At 40.6% G+C, this 22,296-nt stretch overlaps 3 protein-coding genes across 3 annotated transcripts; 1 reads left to right on the top strand and 2 right to left on the bottom strand.

Annotated features, from left to right (window-relative positions):
- Positions 1–2,437: 2,437 nt before the first annotated feature.
- LOC114555298 (transcriptional activator protein Pur-beta) lies at positions 2,438–4,084 on the bottom strand. Its single transcript, XM_028577602.1, has one exon. It carries the CDS (start codon positions 3,969–3,971, stop codon positions 3,039–3,041), a length of 933 nt encoding a protein of 310 aa, XP_028433403.1. The 5' UTR covers positions 3,972–4,084; the 3' UTR covers positions 2,438–3,038.
- Positions 4,085–4,798: 714 nt separating this feature from the next.
- h2az2a (H2A.Z variant histone 2a) lies at positions 4,799–7,827 on the top strand. Its single transcript, XM_028577603.1, has 5 exons — positions 4,799–4,938; positions 5,998–6,075; positions 6,205–6,318; positions 6,443–6,572; positions 6,763–7,827. Exons 1-5 carry the CDS (start codon positions 4,936–4,938, stop codon positions 6,822–6,824), a joined length of 387 nt encoding a protein of 128 aa, XP_028433404.1. The 5' UTR covers positions 4,799–4,935; the 3' UTR covers positions 6,825–7,827.
- A 10,781-nt stretch (positions 7,828–18,608) lies between these two features.
- hs3st1l2 (heparan sulfate (glucosamine) 3-O-sulfotransferase 1-like 2) lies at positions 18,609–20,803 on the bottom strand. Its single transcript, XM_028579014.1, has 2 exons — positions 20,538–20,803; positions 18,609–19,988 (listed from the first exon to the last, which is right to left on the bottom strand). The coding sequence occupies exons 1-2, from the start codon at positions 20,793–20,795 to the stop codon at positions 19,323–19,325; spliced, it is 924 nt and encodes a 307-aa protein (XP_028434815.1). The 5' UTR covers positions 20,796–20,803; the 3' UTR covers positions 18,609–19,322.
- Positions 20,804–22,296: the final 1,493 nt, after the last annotated feature.

The following is a 22,296-nucleotide window of genomic DNA, read 5'->3' as shown; positions in this document are numbered from 1 at the left end:
AAATTTTCAATTTTGTTGTGAAGTGTTCTGAGACCATGGTCCATGGTGATAATTCAATATAAATAACAATAAATTGAAATTGAATTGACACACTGGAAATACAGGGGTCTGTCATTCTTCCCCTTTTAACCCTTAGTGTCGTGAAAAGCCCTGAAAACATTGAGCTTGTGTAAACTGTCTTTGCAACAAACAAAAAAAATATGTCCAAGTCTGAAATGAAAAGAAACATGATCTTATTAACAGTTGAGCGTGAAAGTTAACTCTTGACGTTGTACATAGTCGTTTTATAAAGAAAATCTTAACTCATGTGGTTGAAAGCTCTGGAAAAAGCTAATACTGAAAGTTGACCCAAGGGTGTTTTTTAAATGAAATTACTTCCAATGTTTACTTGCCAGCAGTAGAAACTAACTAATTACATTTACGTATGTGCTGTACTTAAGTAGGAGGTGCTGGTACTGGTGCTTTATACTGCTACTCAATTATATTTCAGAGTGAAATATTGTAGCCTACTTTTTACGCTGCTACCTTTATACAACAAAATTACTGGTTTCAGCTTCTCAAAATGTTGCTGGGTTTACGGACTGTTCTATGATTGTAAATTGAATATATTTTGTTTTTGACTGTTGGTAAGACAAATCAAGCAATTCAAACATGTCTCCTTGTCCATTGTGATGTGCATTTTCCACTATTTTTTAGATATTATTTATCAAATAATTACAACTGGCTGGTTAATCAATAACTTTTACCTTAAAAATATCAAGAAAAATCACAACTTTGTTGCATTGATCCTCTAAAGATAGAGTGAGCTCCTCCCTGAAGTGGGGAGGACAAAAAGAACACACCTCTCCTGAGCAAAATCTTTTTATTTCTTGTTGAAAGGAACTTGGTATATTACAGCAGAACACACGACTGAAACAGCTGCCATTTCACGTAACACAGTACAGGAAGGATGTAGTTCAATCTCATGTGTAATATTATATATAGTATATTTATATCAATAGAAAATAAAATAAAACTATTGCTCCTATGGGTTTATTTTTTTCATATGGCATTTTTCTGCTGTGTAAATGGGTAAAGTAAAATTCAACGAGAGGATTACACACCAAAGGAAATGGGACAATGAATGTGACATTGCTCAAAGCACGGGAACTTTGTGGCTTTTTTTTTTTTTTTTTTTTATTAGGCTGAGAAGTAAACTTTAAACCTTTTCCATTGCAAGAAATAAAACTTGAAACCGCTCTAAAAAATGGATAAATACCATCATACAGCAATCAGAATATGCAAAACAAAAGAACACAAGGCAGCTCCGCGTAAGAGCAGGCATGCAAAAATTCATATTTTTTAAAAAGGAGCACTAAAGACAAAATGTTGATGATTGCGGGTGTTTGTGTGCGTCGTATGGCAACTGATGGAAAGCCAATTTGTGACAAAAATGGTAATGGGTGGACTGAAACGAGGGGACAACTTGATACTATGTAAAGTGAACTGGAGTGCTTAGTGTTTGCTGACAAACTTCTTCAATGAAGTTGTTTCTAGAAATTGCTATAACATACTTTGTTATCAATTTGTTGTAATCTTAATTTCCTCTAAGGAATAACAGAAATGTTAGGAAAAAAACAGGTATGAAATATCACCTTGGACAGTTGCATCCAAGTTTAGTGTTTTAAATAAACCACTTTAGGCAGCATTATCTAATAAATGTCTCATATTTCGAAGACACATTTCAATATATCTCTTTTGAAAAATAAGTTCTATCTATACTTGATCTTTTTAGTAAGTAAATCTCTTCCAGTATATATATATATATATATATATATATATATATATATATATATATATATATTTTATATATTTATATATATATATATATATTTTTTTTTTTTTTTTCTTATGCACCCTAAATAAGCCAACAAGGTAAATTCCCTTAAGACCATAGCTTAAGTTCGGCAATATTAACTTTAACTCGAAAAATCGTGACCAGTGCTAGAGGCCTGAGCTCGCCCCGTCCCCTTTGACAAAAAGGAAACGGGGGTCAAACATGGGACCGCATCATATGAGACATCATCAGTTGCCAAAGACGTCTCGACTGCAGCTACTGGCTGACCAGATCTGCACCCAGAACCTCTTAAAGATGATGCACAGGCACAGATAATGCTGATATACCCAAAAATACAGATTGGACCAGCCAGCCCTGAGACAAAACAAGCCATGTGTGAGAAGGCCTCACCACGTTTCAGCTATCGGAGCAGGTGGTTAGCACCTTAGGGATGCCCAGGAAGGAGAGAGGGAGGGAAGAGGTCATACGGACTTGTTTGGATTGTCCAGAGAATCCAAATGAGTCATGTGCTTGTAAAGATCACTTTATGGGACCTCGCTGGGCTGAGTGGATGTCCTGAGATGCCAAGGATGCCCCCTATAGCTGAGACAGTGACTCTTGTTGTGGGTCTGTGGGCAAGCTGTTCGTTACAGGTCATTATAGACAAAAACACACACAGCCATGGTGAGTGATGCAGGCGCTCGGTGTCACTCCCACTCTGCACCTGTTGGTATGAGTATGTCACACGTTTCACACTTATCCTTATTATCATCACACAGACTACAGGTCAGCACCAGGTGAGCTCTGCAGGGATATCAAGCAGGAAGTGGGTCTGGTAACCTATTGGTGTATCTTGAGCACTGTCAAACTTAATTAGTTGGGCTACATGGGAAGTTATCAAATAGAAAATCAATATATATATATTTATATTAGATGTACAGATATAATCTTTTTTTTTAATATATATCAATGGGGAATCTCATACAGGAGCTGACTACTGCAGTTCGCACTCATTTAGCTATAACATCGACCTAAACTTTAGGACATGATTCCTTATGTAGACAGTGATTGATCAGTCAAATATACATATTTTTATTTTACTCCGTTGTTTTAGCATTTTAAAGTTCGATTCGTCATGCACAGAATAGTCGTTCATCTCTCTCTGTTTAACGCCAGGCTTTGCATCATGTTGTCAGCTTCATCACATGTAACCACCTCTCCATCAATCGTCGTCCACGTCGTCGCCCTCCGACTCCTCTCCGGCTCTCCTCTCGTACATCTTATCCCGGTGCCGCTCCTGGATCTCTTTCATTTCCTCGGCGTAGCGGCTGAACGCTCCCCCGAACTTGCCCCACGCCTTGAAGGGGATTGTTATAGAGTTTCTGTAACTGGGCTTCACTTCGCTCACCCGTAAGAAAACTCCGTACTTGTTGGACCCAACGTCAAAGAAGAACCGCTTGGAGTCCACCATGATCGAGGTGCCCTCCGGAAGCTCGCTGTAGCCCCCGGCCCCACCACCGCCGGCCAGCTCCTCCTCATCTCCCCCGTAGTCGTCTATCAACTTGGCCAAAGCGTCACGAAACTCTATTAAGCCTTGAGCCGGTAGTGCAATGGTTTGTCCGGCCTGCAGGCCAGCCCCGGGTATGCCACCCACTCCAACTCCGAAACCGGGGCCTCGGTTGACGGTCTGCCGTATCCGGAGAAACCGACCCCGCTGGTTCTCCTTCAGGTCGAGGTAGTATTTTCGGTTCTCACGCACCAGGAACTCGCTCTTCAGGGCACGTCTAGGCCCGCTGTCATCCCCACCGGATGATTGAGCGATCTGCTCCGGGGTGCTAGGCCCAAGCTGGGCGTAGTGCTCTATGAAATCGCCCAGGTAGTCGCGGAACTCTGCCGCAACTGACATAGAGAGGGTCAGCCGACTTTTCGAGCCCCCAGCGCCAACCTCGGCGATTTTGATGAACCGGCCTTTGGCGTTCTGCTTTACATCAAGGTAGAAGCGTTTGTTCTGAATGTCCAGCCGCTTCGACGCCAGCTCCTGGGTCTCCACTTCCCGCTGGTATTGCTGAAATCCGCTGCCGCCTCCTCCTCCTCCCCCTCCGCCGCTGCTGCTGCCTCCACCACCGCGCTCACTGCCACTGTCCCCATCCGCCATCTTCGCCACCAGCAGCCCGTTTCTCTGCGTATCTTTGACCCCCCACCGCCCCTTGCTTGCCGAGCTCGCTGAGGAAACCGGACGCTGGTTGCTGGGCTCTGATTGGCAGCTGTTGTTGCCAATTACAACATCAGATAGAGGGCTTGCGTTTTTATTGGACAAGCATCCTGCCTGTCATTAAAACACATCCACATTCTGGATGACATTCAAGTAGCTATGTATTGTATTTAGTCCATAAACGCTATACACGTCAGTATTTAAAACAATGTTTTACGAACATCTACGACGGGAAATGTGTCCGTTGGTGAATTTACTGTTTGCATGACCAGTTCTAAAGCGATGAGTGCAAAACTATTAGTATTTGAAGAAGTTATGCGTGTCCTTGTACTGAAAGTCAAGAGTTAATTCCAAATACGGCCCCCTGATTATGTATTTAGTACATTTTTGGGACGTATGCCTCTCTGGAAGGAGGACACTTCACTGTCCCGCCTGCAAGATTTTCTTTCCCAGGATGGCGAAGGCATTTCCCGCCCTACTCTGCATCTTAATGGCTTAACCTGACATTTTTACCCTAAATGTACCCAATCCCACTCTTCTTGCCTAAAACTAACCAACCCACCCAGAGCGGGTAGGGACTACTAGCCAATCAGAGTGACAGTAGAGTGAGTCGTGACTTCGCCATCCTAAGAAGTAAAAACGTTGCGTCCCGCCTACTTGTTGGTTTCGTGCGCAAAGGCAGGCACGATGATCGTAGGGTGGGGGATGGGTGAATGTTCTGCAAGCCTTTTGGCGATTGGTCGAAACAGAGATTCGAAGTAACAAAACACAATCTGATTGGCTGTCTAGACTTCCACGAGGGGTCGCATGCAAACGATTTGCGAAAGGGTTTATTGTTTCTTTGCTTTCGGGAGCCAAAATTGTTTGCCATCTACTCAGTTCTACAATCAAATAACGAGACGGAAAAATGGTATGTGCGCTTCGGTTAGTGCTAAATGCTTTACCGGGGATGTCGGAACATTTGTACTGCAATTAATGTGCAACTGTAGAAAGTGCTGTTTTTAATTTGAACTGAGGAAATTCGAGCAGAACGTGTGTGGTTAAAAAAGCTTGATAAAGAGCTAACTGTCAGCTAACACGTTAGCATTCACGTCAGCGTGAAAAGTCGAGTTTTGTTGTTTTTATGTTAAAGGTGGCATTACTACGCGGTGTGTCAGGTAGTTCCTATTTTGCAGCAGTGGAGCGGTTAATTAAAGTGTGTAAACTTAGATTCAACGCAAAGTGCTTCCTCTCTGAAAGGTGGATTAACGTTAGCAGCCATTAGCAAGCTAAGTTTAAGGCTAGCTGTTTCGTTAGCTGACCATTAGTTAACCCGTAAGTCTTTCAAAAATAAGGAGAATAGCGTAAAACAACTGTATGATTTATATGCGCGTATCGTTAGATGACTGTGAGGTAGCTATTTAAAAAAATAAGGACAACTTAAGATCTAAAAGCTGTTTGTCGCGGGGTCCCTGCAGCATCCCGCTGACAGCTTCCCATGTTTTTGTCAGAATTTCGCTATATAATTTTTTTTAACTCAGTTTGTTTATTTCTAGGTGTTGTGCATTTAAATTCCGATAATCGTTATCGTTACCCGCGCTGATTTGTTGTGTTTTACTTGTCAAAGGCGGGAAGGCGGTAACAGTTTAACCGGGCATCTTCACGGGCAGCTTTAAATCGAAACGTTATTAACGTTACATATTGTAGCGCTAATACGTTGCGTTTAGTGTTGACTTTCTTATTTGTTGAGTTTTCTTTTTCTGCTTTAACGTTAACCATTTCGTGCGCTTTTGTTTTTGTAAACTCCCTTGCCAACAAATTTGAAAATATGATGTGCTGTTGTAGTTTTTATTTTTCATTATTATGTGGCAGTTATTGCACAAAATCCATACCCTACAGCCTCACACATTTCTGCCTCAGTTTTGCTTCTCTTACACTCTGTCATGCCCTCTATTGTTTCCTGTTAAATGTCCTGAAATCACCCTTACAGGCTGGTGGCAAGGCAGGAAAAGACAGTGGCAAAGCCAAGGCAAAAGCAGTGTCTCGCTCCCAGAGGGCTGGGCTGCAGGTAATCTCTTTCAATCTTTGTATTTCAGTTTGTGGCTTAACTGCATATGTTTTGCGGCACCCACCTTGATCAGAGAGAGTTTTCCTCTTGGTTTTCTCAAACCACCGTTTTGTATCTGATTCCTGACAGTTCCCAGTGGGTCGTATCCACAGGCACTTGAAGACTCGCACAACCAGCCACGGTCGCGTAGGAGCCACAGCAGCTGTGTACAGTGCAGCTATCCTTGAGTACCTCACCGCTGAAGTAAGCCTTTCTTTTTTGTGTGCATGTGTGTGATTAACTGTAGCACTGGATGCCACATCATGCGTTTCTGTGTGACATGGTGCTTTTTGTCTTAATGTCTGTTTATGGTCATTTTTGTTCTCAGGTACTAGAGTTGGCAGGCAATGCCTCCAAAGACTTGAAGGTGAAGCGTATCACTCCCCGTCATTTGCAGCTGGCCATCCGTGGTGATGAGGAGTTGGACTCTCTTATCAAGGCAACAATTGCTGGAGGAGGTAAGCTGACAGCTTCACAGAGACGTCGATTATGTTTATTTTTTCCACGTGCTATCAAAGTCTTGATTGTATGTGCATCGTACTTGCTTTCTAGTATCTGTGTTCCGATTCTAAACTATGATTCTCTAGAAATATTGATGTCTACCTTTGCATGAAACATTTAATCTCACCATATGTTTTTTGTTTTCAGGTGTCATTCCCCACATCCACAAATCCCTCATTGGGAAGAAGGGCCAGCAGAAGACTGCATAGATGTCATGTTAACCAGAAATTTCGGGGCTTGGGCTTTGAATGGACCAGGAGTTCACATTTGTTCTTTTTTACTATTAATATTATAGCAAACGAAGAGTGATTGTTAGAATTTGTGTTGTAATATTTCCCCATAACTAGAAAAAAAGTACAGAAAACCCCTTAACGACAAAACCCTTTGTATGTTATTGTAGAACGTTTGACTGGGGAGATCATTATTATTTCAAATGGTGACAGTGAATTTGTTTGATTGGCCTGGGACTATGTAATGTTTTATACTGAAAAATAAGTTGTTAAAACCGTTTTTATATAAAAAAAAAAACTTGTGTTGTGGTTATTTTCTTGAAGTTACAATATTTACTATAATACAAGTCTTTTTTTTTTTTTTTTCAGACAGAAAATTAGGTAACAGCTAAATGTAAGATGGTGCTTCTTTTCTCCCTTTCGACTTGCTGTAATATTTTGAACTGCACATGGATAGTGATGTATTAAAAGTTGGGTTTTTTACATCAAAATGAAAAGTCATTGAAAACAAGTTATTGCAACCTTCTGCTACACTGTTTTGTGTTTATAGCTCTTCATATGTGTTAAACATTTAAGTGTGATCCTCAGCTGCTGTAATCAGGCAACACTGATCCTGCAGTTTGCCTCATTATGGCACCATATGTCAAATACATATCACTACTATATAGTTGGTACCCTAATGTATGGAGAAGATGGATTAATCCTCACATCTGAACCATATCAGTGCTTTAAAAAAGTACTCAGTTTAAATGTATGTGCAAACTGAAATGTTCATCCTTAAGTCCATTATGTTTTTCAAGTAAAGAAGTCAATTTTTAAAAGCTGTGTTTAGGGAAATTATGTATTTTATCTTTGACTACCTACTGCATGTTCTAGGCTTGGTTTATAATGACTACTTGAAATATTTTTTTTGCAGTTATCAATATAAGTCTTATGTAAGGTGCTACAACTGTCAAAAATATATAAACAGAGCTTCAATATTTTTCTGTTTGTTTTTTAGATACATATTTACACTCACCTAAAGGATTATTTGGAACACCTGTTAAATTTCTCGTGAATGCAGTTATCTAATCACCCAACCACATGACAGCTGCATTAATGCATTTAGGGGTGTGGTCCTGGTTAAAACAATCAGTTTTTCAAAAGTAATCAAGTGGGATTTCAGATTACGGATTGGATCAAATCTTGGAAATGGGTTTTTCAAAAGTAAAAGAGGGATTCCAAACTAAGATCAGACCACGTAATCCAATTTTACATTTGATCTGGATCAAACCTGCCCTTTGGGTTTTTCAAAACTTTGAACTTGGTTTGGGATCTATTTGGATTACCCTGATCCCATCAGAAGGGTGGATTCAGTTGTGATTTTTCAAACCAAATAAAATCTGTGTTTTTTTTTTTTAAGTGAATGATCACAAAATCAATGTTTACTGATGATATATACATTTCTTCATATTTGAAGCATGTCACATCTAATGAGATATGGTAAACAAAAAACAAAACAACAAAATCCAGAATGTAAAATGTTTCTGTTTATTACAGTTTTTCTGTTTCTTAAAATTAAAACAAACAATGGCTATTTGTGGCCACCGGTATTTTGCCTACCTGTTGTTCTTTGCTACGCCAGTAGGCTACACTGTTGGTTCCATTTAAGGCTCTGGTAAACAGGATTTGACACAGTGATCCAATCCAGTGTTCCTTTAAAAAACTGGCATACAAGTAAAATGGATCAGGTGATCCTGGATAGCAAAACATGGGATTTCCAAATCCGTATCAATTTGATCCAGATTAATTTTTTGGAAAAACTGGGCCCTGAACTCCAAACTGAATGTCAGAATGGGAAAGAAAGGTGATCTAACACACTTTGAGAGTGGCATGGTTGTTGGTTCCAGACAGACTGGTCTGAGTATTTCACAGTCTGCTCAGTTACTGGGATTTTTACGCACAACCATTTCTAGGGTTTACAAAGAATGGTCTGGAAAAGGAAAAACATCCAGTAGTCGGCAGTCCTGGGAGGCGAAAATGCCTTGTTGATGCTAGAGGTCAGAGGAGAATGGGCCGACTGATTCAAGCTTATAGAAGATCAACCGAGGTATGCAGCAAAGCATTTGTGAAGCCACAACACGCACAACCTTGAGGCAGATGGGCTACACCAGCAGAAGACCCCACCAGGTACCACTCATCTCCACTAAAAATAAAAAAATGAGGCTACAGTTTGCACGAGCTCACCAAAATTGGACAGTTGAAGACTGGAAAAATGTTGCCTGGTCTGATGAGTCTAGATTTCTGTTGAGACATTCAGATGGTAGAGTCAGAATTTGGCGTAAACAGAATGAGAACATGGATCAGTCATGCCTTGTTACCACTGGACAGGATGGTGGTGGTGGTGGTGGTGGTGGTGGTGTAATGGTGTGGGGGATGCTATTCTATCAATATGGGCCAACATTTGGAAAGAATGCTTCCAGCTCTCTGATGGCTAAGGAACTTTTTTTTTTAGGGCTTCATGTCGACATAACTGTAAGTGAGAAAGCTATATGAGACATGCAATAATCAATAAAATAAAAGTATGTCAATAAACTCTCTTATGTCTGGCCCCTGGTGTGATTCTTATTTCCAAGTGTGGCCCTTAGTGAAGTTGAGTTTGACACCCCTGATCTACATAGTTTGACAAAGCAAGTCATAACTTGATTTACATTTTGATCTCCTGACCAAACATAAACTTGGCTATTTTAGTCTCATCACATGATTTGTTCTGCAGGTTCACAGCCTGCCAGCAGGGGGAGACACCGACATTCACAATAACATCTTTCTTTTCTAAATGATTAATTAAGTACTTTTAACATTGAGATATACAGCATATAATAGTCTTTCAAATATGTCTTCTGCCAACCCGATCCACACCATAAATCCATCACAAGGTACAAAGATGAAAACATTTGCAGAAATAGTATAAAACATATTAAGGGGTGTTAATATTGTGGGTTACGGTAATTTTCTAAAACAGTGAGCAGTGAGTTTTTTTTAGGCTGCAAAGAAAATACACATAAATAACATGGATATAAAATCTAATTTCGAACTTGTGGAATAAAAAAGTGCCAAATAAATACATACGTGACACAAGATCAGGGTTTGGATTTTCTTTTAACCTAATCTTTTTTTCCCCATGTTTACAATATTCCTCTGAGATGGGTGAAGATATAAAGACATTTTTCATCTCCTTCAGATTGTAATCTGTATTTGCTACTTCCAACACTTCACTGAAGCTGGAGAACACTTATAACTTACATTTAATTAATCCAAGACACCAACATTTAATGGCTACACTATTTCATACAAATATGATTCCTTTTTTCTTTTTTTTTAATATGTATACATCACACAAATGCCCTTTTTCTGCTATTCAACATGACTGCATAATTAAAAAATTTAGGAAAAAGGATTAGGATGTCAATAAAGGTCTGCAGGTTTGAAGCATTAGTTACAAACCAGTTTCTGTTTGGCGAGTGAACATAGAAATTTTCCGCCTTGCTGCGCCCACACTGTATGATAAAAAATGAAAAACTTCTCAATTTAGCTTTGCAAAGATCTTTAGTTTGCGCTGACCAATTCTGAAGTCAGTCGGGTTAAATCTGTAGGAGGAGATCGTTACTGTACAACCCCTGAAAAAATCGTCCAAAACATTGATTTTCAATTAAAAATGGCTGACTTCCTGTTGGGTTTAGGGGGTGGGTCCTACAGACTTTTTCGTATGTGTGAATATAATACATTTGCCTCCCAAATTGCATGCCTCTACGTGAAAGTGAAAGAAGGGGGCTTTAACTTTGAAAACTGGTAGGGGGTGCTATCGGGCCAATTTGCCACTGCCAAGGCCGAGACCCATATCTGATCGCATCGTTCTCCAGATCTGACATGCGTACCAATTTCGTTTTTGAGTAGCCCAAGCACTTAATTTTTTGCGCTCAAAGACAAAGAAGAGTAAGAAACATTTCAAGACCAAGAGGGCCTTTGCCGACCGACGCTGTCGGTGCTTGGGCCCTGATTACATGCGAACAGCAGTACTCTGTGTTTCTTCAGTAGTCGGTAAGTAATAGTAAAGCAAAAAATCCTGACATAATCAATTCTCTATAAAGATGGAGACGTATGTCAATATTCATATCTCAGTTAAGCATTTCTTCACATGAGTTTCACACAAACATTTGTGATTGTCTGAATTTGACACAGCCACGTAGGCTATGATGAACTGTGCTGTGGAGTGGGTGCTGTTGTCTGTGTGTGGGCAGCTGTTGATTTTCAAGTGCACAAAGTATCTCATAGTTCCTTTCACAAGATGATGAAAAGAGTTTACATGGAGTGATCTACAGCTCCACTGAGCTTTGACACTTAACTGTACAGAAAAGGCCTCACATAACATAACATTGCAGTCATCTGTACAACTTTCCATCCATGATGTCCTAGCAGTTTTACCAACGTGAGCAAGGACAGTTCAGCCGCTTGTTGTGGGCATCATGTGATGTACTTTATACACAGTTTATTCCCTATAGCTGCTATTCAAAGCTGAAATATTTCAGTAGTGTTGTTGTTTGCTTTTTATTATTCCTTTTGCTGCATTTGTGTTGCTAGAGATTTTTCTTAAGGACATTGATGCTGTTGATGATGCTTTCAGCTGTTTGCGCAAACACTTTGAGCTTCAATATTGAAAGACCTCACTTTAGTTAACAACACAGCTCAACAACAAGGACAACATTCATACTTCAGGCAATATTTGGTAAGGGTCTTCGAAGATGAATTGAAATTCCTAACTTAGCAATTGACTCAAATGACTCCTTTACAAGTACAAGTTATGTGAAAGTTGATCTCAATCATCAAGGTGAAACAATGTCAAAATAAAAAAGTATTAAGAAGTATTATTATGTTATTAAAGTATCAACAGTATTTATTGTGACATGAGGAAAACCGTTCTTTTTCAGAGTTTCTGAAAAGTTGAAATTCTTTGCCAAGATAACACTGCTTAAGGCCCAGACACACCAACCCGATAACCGACCATCGGCAGAAAAGGCAGTCTCCCCGAGTGACGCCGGTTTGAGCGTACGTTCTGTGCGTGTGCGAGACGTAATAATAATAATAATAATAATAATAATAATAATAATAATAATAATAATAAAAATTGAATTTATATAGCACTTTTCATCGACTCAAAGTCGCTTTACGTCTCCATAACAGCAGGCGGCGCTAATCTGTATTGTCGGCCGGCAGCTGATTGGACAAACGCATCACGTGGGTCTCGCTTCTCCCGAATTTCAAAACTGACCATAATGGCGGCTCGTTTGGAATACGATCTCGTATTTTACGAAAATAGTTCACTGAAACGTGTTTCTGGAAACATTTTATCGAGAAATAGGCCATGCAGTTGCTGAATCTGTCTTCATTTCAGATTGACAAAGGTCAGTTTAAAAGATTTCCGGTAACTGGTCATTGAGTCCGACTGCCCACTGGCCGATCCAACAAGTCAAATCGGCCCAAAACGAACGCCAACGGCTCCTCCGACTGACGACGGCACGGAACACACCAAACAGACTCGGGTCACCGACCTCGCCCGACTGTCCGATGGCCGACAATCGGGTTGGTGTGTCATGTGTCAGCGCCTTTAGAGGGATTCACAAATTTAATTATAGGGCTCGTTCAACATTTTGGAAAACAAGCTTATTCGCTTTGTTGCTGAGAGTTAGATGAGAAGATGGATACCATGATTGATTGAAATAGTTCTATTGGTCTTCTCATTTATTTTCTGCAGAAAGCAAACAAGCATATTTCCCAAAATGTTAAACTACTCCAAAACAATTAGCAAGAAGATTGAAACTCTTTTTTATATATATCTTTAACAACCTCACTCTTGCAGCAATTATCTATTTTCATAAACGCTTATGAGAAGCCTTATTAACTTTTATTCCCTGACAGAAACTTAAAATAGTCTAATTATGACTACTTTGTATCCCAACACATCAGCGTCATGTTCATCTCATTATTGCCTTTGCAGTTCCCACTTACTAAAGTGTCATGAAAGCTCTTAATTATATAAGCTGCAAATGATGAAGAAGAGATGAGTGATGATGAGACGAAGAACAGATGAAGATGAAGAACAAACAGCTTTGAGGGTGACAGTAACAGAAAATTGTGGTTTATTAAAACACACATTTTGTTTACTCATGTCTGACTCAGAGGATGAGGATCTTATTATGACGCTAACAGGACTGACCTTTGCAAGAGCAGCAATAACTCCACTATCGCTCTGAGGCCCACAGTCTGACTTTACATGACAAAAACCTCAGATTGGAATCACACTGAAAATTTTTTCTTCCATTTATCACGCACAAAGGGAAATATTTTTAAGATTCAACTGGATGAACACAACATCTTTTAAATAAGAGTCAGACTACTGCTGTTTTACATTTGCGTCAGCAATGGAGTCATTGGAATCATTATACAATTGTCTATATCCAGGATGTTCCACTTCTGGGATTGTTTCGGTGCAGCAGGAAATTCCGCCGGATGCATGTCTTTTCGCCGATTTCCATTTCCTTCCGCTTTGTTTGTGTTGGAATTTTAAACTCCGATGGATTTATGAGGACTATGGTTAACTGCTCCTCAGATCTCTGCAGGCTAAATCCAGACAGTTAGCTAGACTATCTGTCCAATCTGAGTTTTCTCTCACGTGCCTAAAACAACTTCTGAACGTACACGTTCCACCAAAAAAAGTTCCTTCCCGAGGCTATTTTGCAGCGGCTCTGTGCAGAGCTTAGCACCGCCCAAGACGATTGTGATTGGTTTTAAAAAATGCCAATAAACCAGAGCACCTTTTTTCTCCCATCCCGGAATGCTACGTGGACTAGCCAGACCTTAAAATATTAGATACAAAATCTTTCACATTTCATCATTGCCATATACTGAAAAAGTACAGGTAAAGGGTAGCAGGAGATTATATTGGCCTAATTGTATTTTAATTTTATTTGAGAAGTTATCTGCTGTAGTTATGGCTGATACTGGGGCAGGACCATCACAGAAAAAAAGAAAATGAAACAGTTAGGTTACCCGAAAGCCACTAACTTTAATGTTACAGCCAAACTGCTTATTTTACACACACACACACACACACACACACACACACACACACACACACACACACACACACACACACACACACACACACACACACACACACACACTTAATTTGCCTACTCCTTAATTTGCTTACTCCTTATCACGTCGTCATCTACTCTCTCTTCCATCTTTTCCTCACTCGCTCCCATGGCCCTGTCATGGTCACTCTCCTCCTCCTCGGCTTCTTCCCTGTCATGATGATGTTTCTGCTTCTTTGTATAGCCAGCCACCTCTCCTCCTTCCTCTACTTCAGGTAATGCTGGTGTTGAAGCAGCTAGCCTACTACAGCCCCAAACATGTCAGAAATGTCGGCACATTTTGAGGAATCCTTCTTAATTTTTTTTCTCCCATAATTTCTCTGCACCTCCCTTGTGCTTTGGTGTTCGTTTGTCCATTTTAACGGTGGATGCTAAACTTCCAGCATAACTATTACAGCTCGTGTCTCAGGGCCGGGAGGCGTGGCCATAGTGGGATTCGTACATTTGCGGCCCGGAGTGGGGAAGGGGGTTCCTGGATTTGATTGGGTCAGGCCAGTGCCAATAAAGAAAATTGACCAATGGGTCGCTGTGAGTTCTTTATGGGCCGGCGCGGCCAAAAAAAAAAAAAAAAAAAAAAAAGGCCTATTCATATCCAAAAGTGCGTCTGCCCACCGGGAAAATGCCCGGTATGCCAGATGGCCAGTCCAGCCCTGCAGTGCATGGCTTCATATCACTCACTAGAGTTTAATGCAAAAAAATGGCTAGTAAACCCCCAAAGAGGTCAACACTGATTCATCTGATATTTTTTATATTAATTTTGTATGTCTGTTTTATATAGGCGGTAGATTTATTTATTTATATGGTTTTTAAACTATAATGAAATGTGATTTTAGTTGTTGTATACAAGACAATAATGTAATGTGATTTTATCTGGTGCACATGTATTTATATTTGTATTTTTAATGTTAGGATGCCTATCATTGCTTTTTAGGGAACCTATTGCAACATTTAGCCAGGGACTGCAGATGATATTTACAGAAATGTTTATCAATATGATAAACATTTGTCCCTGTTAAAAAAGAAAATTGAAAAAAGAAAGCAGCTGTAAAGAAGACACAGAGTCTACAGCTAAGCTTGTGGCTCTGTGAGTAATTAAGCAATAGGGTGCATTAAGCTAAATGACAACATCGACATGCTAACATGTTCAAACCATTCATGTATCACAAAGACAATGCTAACATGCTGATATTTAGCATTATGTTCACCATCTTGGTTACAGGGGCTGCATGTTAGTGCATGTGGCTGTGAAAAAACGCGAGTATTTCACGTAGTGGGGAACGGTCTGTGAGAGCCGTGTTGATGCAGTCCCAGTCAGCTGTTTATTAAGTATGCCTAGTTCGAGTACCTCCCCTTTAAAAGTAACATTTAACATTTAAGTAACATTTGTTAATTAGCACTAAACACTTCAGTTGAGGCTAATGAGACTGGCATTAGTTTTGCAGGTAATTTGGTTGTTAACCAAAGTTGGACAAATTTTGACCTATCTAGATGAAAAGTCAAGGGATCACCAAAGTTGTTATACAATTCACACTGAGGTGGATGTGAATGCAGTCTATGATCTGTACAAAATGTCCTGACAATCCATCAAATGTTTGTTGCATTTTACTCAAAACCACAAATGTTAGTCTCTTGGTGGTGGTAGAGGAAATGTCAGAGGATCGCCAAAGTAAGGAGCAAACTGCATGCTGTCTGGGAATCATGAACGCTTCTACACAATGTCATGCTGATCCATCCAATGGTTGTTGAGATATTTCAGTAGTGGACCAACTGACCAACATGTTCATCCCTAGAGCCGCTCATGTGGCTTAAAAAAAAACCTATTACTGTCACAACATGTCATGAGCAGTGATAGCCGTGTTGGCTGATCAGAGAAAGAAAACATCACAAAGTTTGACACTGGGAAGTGCAGCAGAAACACCGCCGGAAAAAAAAAGTTGGTTATGAAACGGCTGCAAACTCAGGGACCCCAACACATGAAGTGAAGATTTCTCTGATCAAATGTGACATGAGATGTTTGTCCACATGAGTGTGAGCCTCAGCAGGAACACATGAAAGAAGCAGCTGCCTCACATCTTCAAAGAGCGAGAATCATTTGTTTATTCTTACATCTCTTTTTCTTCCTGTCTTTACAGTGCTCTCCTGAGGACGGTGGGAGGGTGACAGCCAGAGGTCAGCCTTCAGCTCCCATTCTCTTCTGCAGCAAACAGGAGATGCCTGAAGTGCACCACAACAGTGACAATGTTTAAGGTAAAAAAATTCAGAAATGCTTGTTTAAGTGATTTAAATTGCTGGCTGGTGAAAAAGAGTTACCATTCAACATGTTCTCAACTCCTGAACACACATTGTGTAGCTCTTTTTCTGGGGGTAAAATCTTGTGTTGCACAAAGAATGATGCATTCTACATTAAAACAAATGGAATGAGTTGTCCTAAAGCATGTTAAATCTTGTTTTTGAAAACAGAAAATTCATGATTTAGTCTTGAAGGCCTAATCCATCTGTGTTCTTTTCCAGGTTTTTTAAAAGAAAACGCCCACTCATCCTTAGCAAAGAGCAGTGACGTGGGTTACCACAGTGAGTTGGTCAATAGCGTTATGAATAATGTGAACGCTAGCACTAACTGAGTCATTGTTTGAAAATAACAGTACAGAGGCTTAGCAATGTAATGTTACTGCTGTGGACGCCACGTTAGGGAGCGGTAGGGGTAACTTCCGTGTTAAGTGAGGTGAAATTCATGTTTTTGTCAAAGGAGTCTGGTGGATTTGAAGAGAGCGATATAACGGCTTCAGTTCCCAGTTGAAAATATTCTAAATATAGCGTAAACTTAAACTGATATTGTTTTGTCTTTTTGCTAGTATCCCCATCCACAGCAGTACATATTGCTCTATTCAAAGCCACCTGACTCCTTTGACATTTTCCCTCTCAGACCACAGGAGTTGCTACCGCTGCCTCGATCACTTAGATAGTATTATTGTGAGACGTTTGGATCTGACCTAAAGTGGTGTCCACAGCAGTACATTGCTCAGCTTCCTGTCTGCTTCGCCAAACTGAACTCTACTGTACTGAAGCAACGCCATTATACAGAAACCTATGTCAGGTCACGTGGGAAAAGGTTTTTCATAGCGCTTGGGGAAAACAGCATTTTGACAGTAAAACATTTACTTTGACCAAAATGTGAATGTTTGGATTTGAATACATAAGTAACACTATTGGGAAGCGATTGTCATGTAACTGTTCACATGCTGGATCTAGTTAAAGGCGTAAGGTTACCCGCATAGTGATGAGGATGCCACAAGGAGGCGTGATATACATTGCTTAAGGCAGTCGGGAAAATGTCCTAGGATGTAATGCTGTATGCTATGGCCCATACTGTTCACATGTCAGGAGACAAATAAACGAGAAGCCTCTTGAATTGTATGAACGTGTCACAGAGCATTGTACAGCTATAGAATTATATGAAAACCTCAACAACAACAAAAAGATGGACCTGCCCTTTAATGTTTGACTTCCAAACATGAAATCATCAGTAATAAAACCTGGAAGAAATCATCATTTTGGACGCTTGTTTAGGTAAATCATGTAAAAACTAGTTTGACCATGTGAGTGTCCTAATTTTAAAAACAAGGTTTCCTGCACAGCAGTATGTCAAACACATGCAACATTAAAATACTCTGGACTAGATCAAATCCAAAAAATACCTGAAAGTGTTTTTGGTGTGTGGCAGATTATTATTATTGATAATTGATTTATCGATTAAGTCTTTTTTTCAAACAAATATCCTTCACAATTCTGAGAATTTGTGTGTTTATGTTTAATTGAATACTTTTGGGTTTTGGACTGTTGGTCAGACAATACAAAAAATTTACAGAGGAAATTGTGATAGGCATTGTTCACTGTATTTTCCAACAGTTTATACACCAAACAGCTAATTAAATGAGAAAAGAATTGGCTGCTTAATCAGTAAAAAAAATCATCATTAGTTGCAGTCCTAGTTAGATTTATACTTATACTTTTTTTTTGAAGGCCTAAACAGGTACCCCATTCAACTGGGTTTAACCTTACACCCTGTCTAGTGGATCATGGGACAGCCCACCTATCCTTTAATCCTATACTTTAAACTTTCTTCTCAGATGTCAGGACATGTCAGTCTGATGTAGTCCTTCCCAGTGAACTTAATTAACTTAAGAAATCCACCCTGGCTTTAAATATGAAGACAGGATTCAAACAGCCCTTCAGGTGACCTAACAGGTGTGATTTGTTAGTGTGGTGGTGAAACTGGAGGTGATTCTTTGGCAGGACTAACTTCACGATGAAAAGAAACCTAGGCGTCCTTTGATCCTAGATGTAAAGAACTTGTTAGATTGATACTGACAGAGAACACCCTGACGCACTTTGAGATAGTGGAGCTTTCAGAGAGACCTGTCAGTGTGTCTTTATGTTGGATGTTTTTATACCTGTAAACCTCGTAACTGGGTTCAATGCAGTCTGCTAAAAGGCAAAAGACTGTAGGACTGAACACATTTATTAGAAGGGTGTCTTGAAAAAACACAAACAAGCGATACATTGGCCTTGAAATACAGAGAAACCAAAAACAAGTTTTCAAGTTGGCTACTTTTAAAAAAGCTAAAAAAAAGATATTTTTTACTGAACATCTAAAAGTCAGCCTTGTAAAATAACAAAATAATGAAGTAATCAAGATGACGCAACTCAATTCTTTTACAAACACACAAAAATGTTACAACTGTTCAAAGCAAGAAAGTTTCCGTTTAAAAATTGTCTACATTGAACATTGAACGTCTTTTTTTAATGCAATCAGAGTTCATAGTGCAACAATTCAGTCATTCAACCATCTTTTCACCACTTGTCTATTTCTACATCACTTCAAAGTCTGCACATTTTCTTTTAACACCCTACAAATGAGCACGTGTTTTGACTTTTCAGACCTGTGTATGGCACGGTTGTCGTAACTTCGTCAAGTGAGTCTATCCATCCAAGGAGGCACCAGTATCGGTCATGGTAAAGGATTGTGTTGGCCACGTGTTCAACACGAGCAGTTTGAATTCCCCACATATTCTCACAGACAGATGTGCTTCTTTTGTTGGCCACATTTATACCTGAGTAGGTATCAACAACAAGAGATGTTTATGACTTTAATTGAACTAAAATCTTGCCACTCATCTACCTACAAAAACACACAAACCACAGTTTCTTGCTCCTTCTGTGTCCCTGAATGTGTTGGAATCGTGCAGGAGGTGTTTTGTCTTCTTCACAGTTGCTTTTCACCACTGGATCAGCACCAGGAAAAGGACCTCCCCACCATTTTAAAGAACAACTTGTTAGGCTTCCTTAAGTAGCGACAAAGCTTCTTAAAGGCCTGGGTGCTCAGCGGCGCATGCGGCCTGCCTTTAGACTCGTCCAGGCACTTGTCGTGTCCGGCAGACAGGAGGCAGTAGAAGCCCTTGGTGGTGTTGTAGTAGAAGTTGCTGGGGCTTATCTTGGGCGGCAGGTCCAGAAACCTCTCAGCCTTCCTCAGCTCAGGGAAGGGATCCCGAATGAGCGCATCGCCGTCCACCACGTGGAACTGCTCCCTGGGGAAGACCTCCAGCCAGCGGGCCAGATGCTGGTGGTACAGGCTCCTCTGCAGCGCCTTGTACTCAGGGTCAATGTGGCCCTTGTGGATCAGGAGCTCATCTAGTGGCTGGTAGGTCTTGTGGCGGGTCAGGCGGTTGTGGAGGACCTGGGTGTAGTCAGAGACCAGCCTCTCGGCCGGGTCCCGGACGATGAGCAACAGGCGGACGGCAGGGTTCATGTCCCAGACACGTACAGGAACCTGAGGGGCCGCGAAGTAGCCAGGGGTCTTCTCCACTGTCAGCTGTCCAGGGAGGGTGAAGGGCATCTGGGCCTGGTACCAGGCCAGGCCTCGGCGGTAGTGCTCTTCCACGTTGAAGTAGTGCACCTGACAGAGGGACAGAAAGTGGTGTTAATGAAGACAAGGAAAGCAGCACATGTCCATAAGATGTCTCTTCTTGGTGCAGTGGTGTTGAAAACCTGTAGGGATGAGGAATGTCTCTATGAGACACTGAGTTCTATTCATTTTGTCCCCATCTTGTCCAAACCAATGTATTTTATTTCGCGCCAGCTTTCCAACCTCAAACTAACCTGATTAGGATTTCTCTGTGCATCTCCTTCGGGACAGGCCCGTCATCATTCATAATCATGTAAGTTCACTGCAAACCGTATATAGGCCGAGCTGACTTTGTTCTCATGTATGCCTCACTAGGATTTTAGGGGAAAGGTTCACAGAGAGTGGGACAAAAATTCACCTAAACATTTTTACAGGTTGAATTTGATGTATTAATTGAAAACGTTTGGCAAAACACACTTTCCACGCTTATACTATTATGAAATAGGTAAGAGAAGATTGAAATACTACATCAAAATCTACTCAGTTACTTTCCACCACTAGTGAGAATACAATCATAAAGCAAAAGTGATGGTCTTTTACCTCGGCCTTTGCCACTTCCACATTTGGGTGCAGGTTGAGCATCTCCAGCAGGGCTCTGGTGCCGCCTTTTCGCACGCCAATAATAATCACTCCGGGCAGCCGCTGCCGGGTGGCATTGTAAGTGGAGGAGGAAGAGGATGATGAAGAGGAGTAGGCAGGGGAGCTGGAACCCCCGCTGCGTAATTCCCTTAAGCACACAGACAGCTGAGTCTGCAGCAGCAGAAGCAGCAGCAGCGCTAGTATCACTGTCCACAGCATGGTGCCAAACAAACACACACAGAGGTGGCGTGGAGGTTATGTGCACAAACTCATTAAGCTCCCACACTTGTTCAGAGTTGTGCTTGTTATCAGTCAGCAGGAGGCCTCAGGAGGAAGCTCTTCAATTGGACAACCTATGAGCCAAGAAAAAAAAAAGGTTATTGTCCACTTTTGGTGTCTAACTATACCACTTTCCTCTGTAATACTGGCCTTGTGGTAGAAAGACAAGGTGGAAAAGTGATAAATTCTGCTGATAAACAAGCAATATGAAGTGTTCTTTAATGTACGTGAAAACAAGCAGACTGGAACATACTCTTAATGACTTCTCTATAAGAATTTGAACTGTATAAATGTCCCTTTTTTAAGATTATGTTTTGGGCATTTTAGGTCTTTATCATATAGGACATCTGAAGATGTAAAAGGGGAGAGAGAGGGGGAATGACATGCAGCAAAGGGCCGCAGGTCGGAGTCAAACCTGCAGCCGCTGTGACAAGGACTGAAACTTTTTTACATGGGGTGCACACTCTACCAGGTGAGCTATCCAGGCTCCCCATAAGCATCAAATTAAAGTGATCAAGTAAAAAAATATATTTTATATACAATACAGCCCTGTAATCACATGACAACATGCATGCATTCTGAAGATGCACATGACCAAATAAAGTCACCAAACCTTCTGCACAGAAATATAGAAATGTAAAAATGTTTCCTTTTAAGCCGGGGGAGGATGTAGAGTCTGCATCACTTTCTTTTCATCTCACACAGCAGTCGCTCCATGCACGCGTGCTTGCTCGACTGTTTCATGTTCCAATATGTCTGACTGAAACGGCTTTGCACTTTAATGTGCCATTTTACAAAGTCCCAGTCTAAGCAGTGGTGGTTTCAGCTCAGAATATAGGGCTGTCATGTGATTATGGACAGAAGATATTGAAATATTAATCTACATCTAAAGCACATAGAGAGGAGATGCATTTAAAATTAATGCTGTTATGAGGTTTAGGGCATCCCCAAGGAGCACTAACACCTCTCTGAGTTCAGCTGAACCATTTTACAGTATAGAAGACAAGTTGCAGTAAATCCTGAATGTCAGAATGCTGTTGCATGGGGTTGAGTTTAATTGTGTGTGTTTCAAAATGTTAGAAAGTAAGATAACACAATTTATTTTAATCAAAAGAATCAACCAATCCTTCATCCAAGACTGATTTTTCAGCTGAGCATCAAATATAATAAAACAAACCTGTGATCAACCCTTTTTTTAGGCCACAAAATGTCAAATATATTTAGAGACAGTCTTCTTATAACAACGGCTTGCCCTTGAGCTGGGTACATAGACCCCCATGTGTTCAAACAGAACTGATCAGCTGCTTAACCACAGAGCAGAGGCTGAAGTTGTTCTTCACAGCACCTTGGGGTGAAAGTGTTTTAAAGAATATTAGTGTGACACAGAGGTTTGATAAAACTGTTTCTGCTGTTGTTTCTGAGTGATGACAGGATTTATTTT

The sequence above is a fragment of the Perca flavescens genome, chromosome 5 (genome assembly GCF_004354835.1).
Source record: "Perca flavescens isolate YP-PL-M2 chromosome 5, PFLA_1.0, whole genome shotgun sequence".
Lineage (NCBI taxonomy): Eukaryota > Metazoa > Chordata > Actinopteri > Perciformes > Percidae > Perca > Perca flavescens.
This window is presented reverse-complemented; position numbering and strand designations above follow the sequence as displayed.

Coding starts and splice junctions, on each gene's coding strand:
- LOC114555298 (XM_028577602.1), bottom strand. CDS start 3,971: ATGGCGGATGGGGACAGTGGCAGTGAGCGCGGTGGTGGAGGCAGCAGC.
- h2az2a (XM_028577603.1), top strand. Junction 6,076..6,204: donor CCCAGAGGGCTGGGCTGCAG/GTAATCTCTTTC, acceptor GATTCCTGACAG/TTCCCAGTGGGTCGTATCCA. Junction 6,573..6,762: donor GGCAACAATTGCTGGAGGAG/GTAAGCTGACAG, acceptor TTTTGTTTTCAG/GTGTCATTCCCCACATCCAC.
- hs3st1l2 (XM_028579014.1), bottom strand. CDS start 20,795: ATGCTGTGGACAGTGATACTAGCGCTGCTGCTGCTTCTGCTGCTGCAG. Junction 19,989..20,537: donor TGGAAGTGGCAAAGGCCGAG/GTAAAAGACCAT, acceptor TCCCTCTGTCAG/GTGCACTACTTCAACGTGGA.